This window comes from Tamandua tetradactyla, chromosome 23, assembly GCF_023851605.1.
Source record: "Tamandua tetradactyla isolate mTamTet1 chromosome 23, mTamTet1.pri, whole genome shotgun sequence".
Classification (NCBI taxonomy): domain Eukaryota; kingdom Metazoa; phylum Chordata; class Mammalia; order Pilosa; family Myrmecophagidae; genus Tamandua; species Tamandua tetradactyla.
Window position 1 is genome coordinate 52,433,096 of NC_135349.1, and position 9,719 is coordinate 52,442,814.

Consider the following 9,719-nt stretch of genomic DNA (forward strand, 5'->3'; position numbering starts at 1 on the left):
AAAAGAGGAAAAGAAATACAAAGAAAGTAGTTGCAGACGGAAACCTGAAGCCATAACTGGATCTCAAGTTTTATTTTTGTCCGACTTGCGGTCCCTGTGGAAATTGGGGGCAGACCTGAAAGCTAGAGGGTACTTTCACATTTACCAGGTCTGGGCCAGCGGTGCCACAAATGGTCACTTGCTTCATTTAACCTCCTTTTATAGAACTGAGCCTGGTAAAGAAGAGGAGTCCAGCTTCCAGTGGCATATATAAGGCTAGGTAGTAGACGTAGAAAAGGGGGCCCCTCAGTCTCCTCTGCATCCCAGGACCCCTGCGCTCCCTGAGTGCACAGCAGGTAGTCGGGGTCCCTGCCCACAGACCAGTCACTCTCCTGGAGTTTGGGCGGCTTGGAGTGGGACAAGACTTAAGGAACCACCCAAGTTTAGCAAGGGGAAGCAAGCTGCTGCCTTGCAGTTCATGCCTTTCCTTGCCCCCACCCGCCCCACCGCTCTGCTCTGCTCGCCCTGTAGGACCTCGCCGCGCTGCTGGAGCAGATAGGGTGTCGCAAGTACCTGCAGGTGTTCGAGGAGCAGGACGTGGACCTCCGCATCTTCCTGACCCTCACCGAGAGTGACCTGAAGGAAATCGGCATCACGTGAGTGGGGAGGGACTGCTTGTTTAGGGACCTCAACAAGCGAGCGGGATGCCTCGTCCTGTCCAGAAAGTGGCTGTTTTCCTTCCGACTCAGCTTCCCTACCTTCCCTCTTGCAGCCTGCCCAGCTAATGGCCTGGCCCGCTGCACTCAGGGGCACTGAGGCCTGGACTTGTGGCTAATGTCAGAGGCTGCCAGTGCCCTGGGAGGCGTTGGGGAGGCAGGCACGGTCAGGCCCCCACTTCTCTTACAACCCTTTGTTTCTGTCCTCTTGCCCCAGGACCCAGGGGGTGCTCTTCATGCCCACAGCGGTACCCATCTGCTGCCTTCTGACTTATCCTGCAGGTTGTTCGGGCCCAAGAGGAAGATGACCTCTGCCATCGCCCGCTGGCACAGCAATGCCCGCCCCCCCAGTGATGCCCTTGAGCTGGCCTATGCCGACCGGCTGGAGGCTGAGATGCAGGAGCTTGCCATCCAGCTGCACAGGGTGAGCGCAGAGAGCAGGCGCCCCCGGTGGCGCTCAGGGTGGGCCCTTGAGACGCACAGCTGGGGAAAAGGCACAGTGGAGACAGATGGAGCGGGGCAGAGACCCCCTCCATGGGGCGGGGGGAGTGGCAGGAGGCGCAGATGAGCAGTGGGAGAGAGGCTTCCACCCCTACCCAGAGCCAGGAGAGTCCCATGGCACCCCCCGACACCAGGGAGAAGGCTCGGGCAGATTGGGACAGTGGGAGGGGGGTGAGGTCAGATGGAGACAAAGGAGAGAGAGGGATCAGGCCAGGGCCAGTGAGGCCCCACAGGGAACAGCCCCGGGGCCAGGGAGGTAAGAGTCAGCATGTCAGAGACAGAGCAGACAGCTCACGGCCCCAGGGGGGAGGGTGCAGGCCCAGCTCACAGCCCCCCCTGGCCCTGCAGCGCAGCGAGGAGGTGGAGGTCCTGCGGGGCCTGGTGTCGCAGGAACGGGAGCTGCGGGCCGTGGTGGAGAGCTGCCTCCTGGAGCAGGAGCAGGACGGCGCCCACAAGGACGGCCACGCCCAGCTGCAGGAGACCTGGGCCCTGGCCCGGGATGCGACACTCGTGCTGGACCAGCTGCGGTGAGTGGGCACTGCCCAGGAGCTCCTTCAGGCAGCCCCTCGTGATCAGCGAAGGAGATGTGTCCATTTGCTCGGCCAGTTCATGGGTCAGCCTCCACGGGCTCCCAGCTCTGAGCCATTGTTTCCTCCCGATTCTGTAAGCAAGGGGTTGTTTTCAGGGTCTGGGGCCACCTCTCTGGTACCTGATTTCATTCTGGCTGCCTCCCTACAGGGCAGCCTGTGGTTGCAGGTGTGTCGGTGGGAGTGCTCCAAGTGCAGGCTTTGGGGCCGGGTAGAGGCAGCACGTGCTGCCTGGGCCTCTCCCTCACCTGCTCTCGGCCTTGTGTCCACCAGAGCTTGTCAAGCTGAGCTGGCAGCCCGCGTGAGGCAAGACCAGCCCCCAGGAGGGGTAGCCTCAGCCCTACCTCCATCTGGTAAGAGCAGTGTCCTGGCTGTCTGCACCGCAGGGTGGGAGGACAGGGAGGCCCCAAGTCTGGTGTTACCCAGTTGTCACCAGACCATGGGCACCACACAGCTCCCAGACTGCAGAGGTATCTCCAGGCCAAGTCCATGTCCACCTGCGTATTGGAGGGGAGGCACCCTGCCCTTCCAGGCTGTGGGAGGCTTATGCCTGGCTAGGAGCCCTGGGGACTGTGCGGCCTGCAGCTGGGACCCTGCAGCATGGGTCCTCATGCTCTCCCCTGGGGCTCAGCCCTGAGCAGCTGTTAGTGCTTCTGTCAACAAGCCCAGGGGAAAGCCTGGAATTCTTTCCAGCTGTGCTTGCACAGCTGGGGAGGAGCACACAGGGGTGGCCCAGAAGCCCAGGACATCCTGGGCCCCCAGCATCTGCCTCCAGGGGCTTGGTCACAGGTGGTGGGATGGGGAGTTACTAGTCTCCAGAGCTCCCTGGCCACAGTGGCCTGTTCTCTGTAGATTCCAAAGGCTGGCAAGCTTCCCTGCAGGCCATGAGCCTCCCTGAGCTGACGGGGGCACTGGAAGACCGGGTCCAGGAGATGGGTGAGTCTCCACCAGGCAGTGAGTGAGCCTCGCCTCTCTCCAAGGACGTGGGTGAACACAAGAGCTCTTTTTGTTCTGGGGGGAGGGCAGATTGGACTTCCTCTTCTTGGCTTCCCCTGGCAGGCTGCCTCTGAGGATGGTGGGTGCTGGGCTGAATTCTCAGCCGTGGTGGGGGGCCCTGCCAGCCCCCTCCCTGCAGACCCATGACTCTGCTCCCCTCTGCAGGGCAAGCACTGGGCTCCATGACCCAGAGCCTGGAGAAGCTGCGAGCACTGAACGGGAGGCAGAGCTGGCGGGACCCATAGCCAGAGGGGCGGTGAGCACCAGCCCAGGGCCTGCAGCTGGGGCAAGCTGGAGCCCCAGGGGTGGTCTGAGGCTGCAGAGGGGCGCCCTCTTCCTCCAGCCTTCCCTTTCCTTTCTCACGAGGGCTTTGCCTTTCCAGAATCTGACCTTGGGTGACTGATCCACCCTGAAGTTATGTACCAGGGAGACGGGGCAGTGAGCAGCAGCCGCGGCAGCCCGGCCCCCGGGCCGACGATTGGGCCCACGGAACAGAGGCAGAGGCAGGAGGGGCTGCAGTCTGGCGAGGGCAGCATGGGGCAGGGCACGGCCTCACTCCCAACGTGGCGGCCAGGCCCGTGGCTCTGGGCAGTGTGGCCCAGACTAGGCGGGGCCTGAAGGGAGAGCACCCCACACCCCACAGAGACAGGCCTGACCTTTGGTGAGGCCCAGGGCGCCTGGTCAGCATATATCATTTGCTGGAAAATAAAATTAAGATAAACTCTTACTTCGTTACCAAAAACTTCTACAGCTTTCAACAGCTTCTGACGGCAGCAGCAAAGACTGCAGTAACTCAGTCGATTCCATCCCACGCTCACTCCTGGGAGCTGGGCCTGACCCTGTGGGGTAAGGGGCTGTCACCAGCTGCAAACTCGGGGCCCAGGCCATCCATGCTCCTGACCCACTGCCCACTCCCAGGTTCGATAATTCACTGGAACAACTCACAGAACTCACCTCAAAGTGCCATACTTAGAATTTCGTTGTGTTGTAGTAAAAGGACGTAAATAAGGAGCCAAAAGATGCAGAGTGCGGCCTGTGGTGGGGCTGGGGAGTCGTGTCTCTAAACACAAGTTTCGAGGTCTTCGCGTGGCGTTGAGTTACCCTCCCGGCTCAGCAGTGACATTTTCTCTACCATGGCAGCCCCTCGTGCTCTGCGTGGCCATGTCTGTCCATGCAGGGTCTCGCTGTGCCGGCATGACTGAGGGACTCCTCATACCCTCAAGCCACCTGGTGGGTCTTTTTGGTGGCCCCTCCATCCTAAGGCTGCAGGTGCTGCTGGCCCCTCCCTGTTGCCTCATTAGCATGACCTAGCAGGGATAGCCTTGAAAAAGACACTCCTACAAATTACAAAGATGCCAAATCTGTCCCCAGCTGGGGAGGGCTGAGTTCTGATTTTATGACATGTACCAGTGGCTGACACCAAAGCAGGGCCAGCCTGAGATCCCCAGTCTCAGTGGTCCCAGACCCAGAGAACTCTGCTCAGAGCCAGACCCAGTTAAGTACAGGGGCAACATCTGCCCCAGGAGCCCAAGGGATTCCACAGACACTACTGCTCCTCCTGGGCACGTCCCCAAGCCCCTGGAAAGTAGGAGCAAGTGTGGTGCAGTTTTACATTTCCGCAGCCCGGTGGCCTCTCCCATGCCATACAGTTCTTCCTCCATGGTGGGTGGAGCTAGAAGCCTGGGCTGGGCCCTGACTGTGGGAATGTCCCACTCGAACCACGGAGGGGTCTTTTGGCAGGATCCAGCCCTTCCCAAGTCACAGGAGCCTGCCAGGCTGCCTTTCTCCCCAGCCCAGGTGGCTCTGCCAGTTGGCATTTTGCATCCTCACCTGTGCTTCCCAAGCAGCCCCTGGAGCAGCCTGCAGTGTGTTGGGAAGGGAGGAAGGGAGGCTTCCCAAGGAGCAGCTCAGCCCAGGTGCAGCCAGAGCCGTGGGACCAGGAGGGAGCCTGACTTGTGCCCAGGGACCCAGAAGCCCTCTGGTCCTGGCTCAGCACCCAGGAAGAGGATGCCTCCAGTTGCTGGAGGTGTCTGGGGAACCCATCTCTAGGTCAGCCCAGGCCTCTGGTCAGGACCAAAGAACACACCGAGAGCAGCTGCAGGGCTACTTTATTTTCCTTTTTCCTTCTCAACAACTCCATACCCAGCTGGGCCCTGTGGCCTGACTTTCCTCTGGGACCGAGCCCACAGTGGGATAAAGCCACTTTAAAGCCTTACCCAAAGTCCGTACCCCGTGGAAGAAAAATCTAACCAAGTAAATCCAACAACAACCAAAATAGGACAATAGCGTACCCCCATCCCGGCTTTGGCCAGGGCCTGGGGCTGGCTCGGGGAGGACGCAGGAATGAATCAACCCAGGTGACAAAGGCCCCCTCGTGGGAATAAACCACCTGAAAGGCCCCATGTGTGCTCAACCACACACTGGGAACCAGCCATCCCTGGGGCCCACAGCCTGCATTAGCCCAGGACAAGACACACACAGGAGGGTGTGAGCCAGGTGAGGGGTGGGGGTGTGTGAGAACATCCCGAACCTGGAGGGCCAGGCCTGGTGGTCCAGACCGCCCAGTTCCAGCCCTGAGAAACCCGAGGTGGGCTGGGTTCCAGCTGGCCCAGCCACTGCCAACGATGAGATGCCCACTGGCCCCAGGAAGTCCAAAGGGGATGCACACAGACACGCTAGAAGACACACTTCCACGGGGGTTCCAGGGTCAAGCCTCAGCCCGTGAGCACAGAGGGCCAGGGGGTGGGTAGCCGACAGAGCTGCCCAGGAGTGAGCTCAGGAGGACGCTGGGAGCAGCTTCTCCAAGGCCTTCTTCTGCTTCTCCGTGGCAGCAGCCAAGGCCTCCGCCAGTTTCTCCTCGGGCATCATGTTGAGCACCTTGAGGGCAAAAAGGAGCTGGTACTTGGCAGTGCTGATGAAGGCATTGCTGAGGAAGTTGGGGAAGCCTCCAACTCGGTCCTTCTGGGTGTACAGTGGGACCCTCACGAGCCCCAGCACCTGCAGGGAGAGGTGATCAGTGTCAGAAGGAGGCCCCCTGGCCAGAGCATGCCCTCCAAGCTACTGGGCCAGGGGTAAGCAGCTAGTTTTGCCAAGGACATAACGGGAGACCCAGGCAGGGTCTGGTGAGGCAGAGCCAGCCAGCTCCCCTTGGAGTAGTGCAGTTCCCCCCGCCCCCCTCAGCAAGCAAGTTTCAAGGACAACCCCATGCTCTTTCTGGTCCTCACCCTCAAGCCTTGCCTGCCACCCCTCCCAGCCCACATCCCAAGCTCACCCTTCCATCTGGTGAATCTCCAACACCCCAAGTCACACCCAACCCTTCAGATCCATTAAAACCAAAGACCCCCCCAAACCCCAAGCATCCACCAAGTAAATCTCCAACTTCCCTCCCAGCCCAGGAACCCACACCCCAAGCCCCTTGCTCTTCAGTCTCCCATCTCCCCAAGCAAGCAAATCCCCCTTTACTCCCAACCCTCCCCCCATAAAAATCCTCCCCCCACACCCGATCCCACTCCCCACTCCCAGGATTGGCAATGGCAGGCAGCAAGGCAGATGTAACACAGCCCTGAGGGAGCCCCAGTCCCCGTCCCTTCTCTCCCGGACTCCCGACCCCAAGCCCCTCTCCCCAGCCCGTTCGTGGAGACAAGGACACCCCACCAACCCGGCCAGGGGGCCCTCAGGGGGACGTGTTACCCATCGGTGCCTTCCGCGGGGCCAGAGCCAAACCCCGGGGCGGGGGGCGGGGGGCGGGGCCCGGGCGGCGGCCCCACCTCCAGACCGTGGTCGCGCGAGTGCACCGCGCTGATCTCCACGGCGTGCAGCTGCTCCAGCGTCAGCTGCCGCGCGTACAGGTGCGCCACGACGCGGTGCGGGCCCTCGGTCAGGTGCGAGCTCAGGTAGTCGGCCTCGGTGAGGCGCAGACAGCCCAGGCCGAGGCCCAGCACCCGGTTCAGTCCGTCCTCCAGCGACCAGAAGCGCCGGTCCACGAAGCCCCCGGGGAAGCCCAGCAGCCCGTCGAAGCGCATCTGCATCTGCCAGGGGAGCGCCAGGTCAGGGGCCGGGGCCCGAAGAGGCCCGCGGCGGCGAGGTCGGGGCACAGGCTCCAGCCCCGACCCGGCCCCGGCCCCCGCCCGCCCCCGTCCTCACCAGGACCGAGAAGCGCATGGGGATGCGGCCGAAGAGCTGCCCGGGGTTGGCCGCGTAGAGCATGGCGTGGCATGAGTGGCTCCAGCCCGGCCCCAGGCGCATCGCCTCCACCCGGCTGATCTGCTTCAGCTCCGGAACCGCCGTCGTCGACATCTTGCCGCTGCCCTCAGCAACCGGGCGCCGGGCCCTTAAGAGCATGCGCAGGCCCGCCCCCGCCGCACCCCGCCAATCCGCGGGCCCACCCCCGCCGCGCCCCGCCCATCCGCGGGCAGCTGCCCCACCCCCGGGCCCCGCCCCTCCCTGCGAATCGCTGTCGCGCTCCGGGACAGAACCAATTGGAAGGGGGCGGCTTGCGGAAGGGGGGGGGACACGCCTCAGCTGTGACCCAATAGCCGCGCAGCCCGAGACCCACGGGCCCTCAAAAACTACATTTCCCAAGATGCAATGCCCGGAGCGCAGCGCGGACTTCCGCGTCCTTAAGCTGTCGGCGCCTGCAGGAGCCTCGGGGTTGCCGAGACCGCCTTCCCCAGCCCCGGTTTCTGCTCTGCGAGCCCGATCGGGCCTCCGCGGCCCCGTCCACTGGCCACACACCACCGAATGCGCCTCGAGGCTTTATAATTGCTGGTTCCTGCTCGCCCCTGATAGCCCTCGCTGCGGAGACCAGAGCGGGTCAAGCTGCTCTGCCACGCACGGCAGCTCTCCCGGCGCCCACCACCTGCCACGCCCCGAAGTCAACTTGTCCGAGGTCCGGGTGCTGGTGAGGCCAGGAACCCAAACCAGGTCGATCTGATTCTAGAAGAGCAAGCGGGGCCTGGTAATGCTCCAACTGTCCCCAACAGGAGTCCTGGCGGCGGGTGGGGAAACCCCTGGGGCGCTTCTGGATCTGGCCTGGAGAGCAAGAAAAGGCTGGGAGGTGGGGAGGGCAGCCCAACGTTGTGAATGTAATTAACACCGCTGAATTGTATACTTGAAAATGGTTAAAATGGGAAACGTTATTTTGTATATATGTTACCACAGTAACAAAAGAAATCCAGGGGCTGCTGAGCTTCCCTGTCTCTGCAGACATCCTCTAGGCCAGATACGGCTCCATGTGCCAGGGACACCTGAGGAAGTAGTGTTCCCCAGTTCACAGACAGGGGGACAATACTTGCCTAAAGGAACCTGGCAGCTGGTTACAGCTTCAGGATCCCATCCCAGGCTCCCACCCCAGTATCCACAGTAGAAAGCAGGGGAGAGCCTGAGCTACTCACCACATGTTCCGACTGGAGAAGGAAGTCTTCTTGGACTCGAGCACTAGAAACTCCCATCCAAGGGACTTGGATCTACTGTCTCCCCCAGGGGGGCATGGATTTGTAGAATGAACACCCCTGGCACTCGGAGGATGGGTGCCCACGGCCATGAGTCAGCCCAAGCTCCTTGGCACAGGGAAGGCTGCCCTGAGTGGACTGACCAATGGAAAGGGGCAAAGGATGGGCAAGGGTTGGCAGGATCTCTGGAAATTCACTGGCATGCTTGGTTGGTGGCAGCCAGGCACTGTTTATCAGAAGGCGTTGGGGGGGAGATCCTATGAGGGCAAGGAAGGGGACCCCACTGTAGACAGCTGATCACAGCCAGAGGAAAGGCTTCCTCCTTCCAACTCCACCCCACAGCAGACATGAACAAAGGGCTGGGGTTGTTTGGGGTTGTGGAGGGGATTCAATTCAGCTCTTCGTCCCGCCCACTGCGACCAGACCTCACAACTGCTGGGCTGTGGGTGGCAGGCCTCCCCCAGGAACGGGCTGGCAGTCTTGAAAATACTTATTCCACCCTCCACCTTCCTAGGTGTGAGTCACAGAAGCATGAACTGTGTTTGGAAAGAAAGGCCTGGCCAGGGCAGGCTGCAGAAGCTGCTTGGAGCCTGCAGTTCAGGCAGGGGGCACTTGGGTCCAGGCACATGCTGGGAAGTCCTCAGGGCACACAGCGAATGGCCTGAGTAGGGAGCTGGGCAGGCGCCAGCCTCGAGGCCCACCCCATCTCCTGGTGGCCACCTGCGCCCCTCCAATCCATGCCCCACTCAACAGCAAGAGTGGTCACTCCCCTGCTCACAGCCTCTGACGGACCCCACTGTCCTTATAACAAAACTCAAACCCCAACTGCCCCAAGAGGTCTCGTGGGTCAGGCCCCTTCACTCGTGATCCTCTGTCCACACTGGTCTCTCCCCAGTCTGCTGACATGCTGCTCACTGGGCCTGGGCACCTGCTGGGCCCTCTGCCAGGCACTGCCCTGGGCTGCTCTGTCACTGTACAGAGCTCAAGGCAGCGCCAGCTCCTCAGAAAAGCCCTGAGCACCGCCACCTGGTTCAGTCAAGTCACCCACGTGATTCTGCCCCATCACACCATTTACTTTCCTCCAAACGGTAGCCAGACCTTGAAAGCTTTTGATTAATTTGTTCAGTGACTCCCTGAGTAGAGGGGTGGCCCCTGGGGGTACCAGGACACAGTCGTTGAGCAGGCGTCTGTGGGGCAAGGCTGGGGACAGCTGGGGAGCACAGCAGCTGCCCGCCCGACCGCTCAGACAGTGCCGAGTCCCTGCACTGATTGTCTCATCAGGATTCACCAATGACAATGACAGCCACATGACCACAGCTCACACACCCACTGCCAGCCACCAGCTACGGGCCAGCCATCAGCCTCCTGCCCTCATACGGGCTGAGGGGCTCCCAAGCCGCCCCTGAGACCTGCCCTCCCGCCAGGAACGAGCAGCGTGGCAGGGGGCAGAGGCCGGCCGTGTGTGGACACGCAGGAAGGAGCGGCCAGGA

The 9,719-nt window shown here is 61.7% G+C and overlaps 2 protein-coding genes across 5 annotated transcripts in view; one reads left to right on the forward strand and one right to left on the reverse strand.

Annotated features, from left to right (window-relative positions):
• ANKS3 (ankyrin repeat and sterile alpha motif domain containing 3) overlaps positions 1–5,963 on the forward strand; it is a 99,307-nt gene extending 93,344 nt beyond the window's left edge. For 3 of the 4 annotated variants that reach the window (XM_077141907.1, XM_077141906.1, XM_077141909.1), the window contains 4 exons: positions 511–635; positions 978–1,119; positions 1,545–1,723; positions 2,057–2,473. In XM_077141907.1, coding sequence (XP_076998022.1) covers positions 511–635; positions 978–1,119; positions 1,545–1,723; positions 2,057–2,420 — 810 coding nt within the window. In that variant the 3' untranslated portion in view covers positions 2,421–2,473. Of the gene's footprint in view, positions 1–510; positions 636–977; positions 1,120–1,544; positions 1,724–2,056; positions 2,474–2,635; positions 2,720–2,944; positions 3,036–3,161 lie in introns of those variants that run through there. The other variant, XM_077141908.1, reaches the window with a different exon arrangement.
• On the reverse strand, positions 4,873–7,118 carry NUDT16L1 (nudix hydrolase 16 like 1). The gene is made up of 3 exons (XM_077141928.1): positions 6,923–7,118; positions 6,547–6,807; positions 4,873–5,776 (listed from the first exon to the last, which is right to left on the reverse strand). The coding sequence occupies exons 1-3, from the start codon at positions 7,073–7,075 to the stop codon at positions 5,555–5,557; spliced, it is 636 nt and encodes a 211-aa protein (XP_076998043.1). The 5' UTR covers positions 7,076–7,118; the 3' UTR covers positions 4,873–5,554.
• Positions 7,119–9,719: the final 2,601 nt, after the last annotated feature.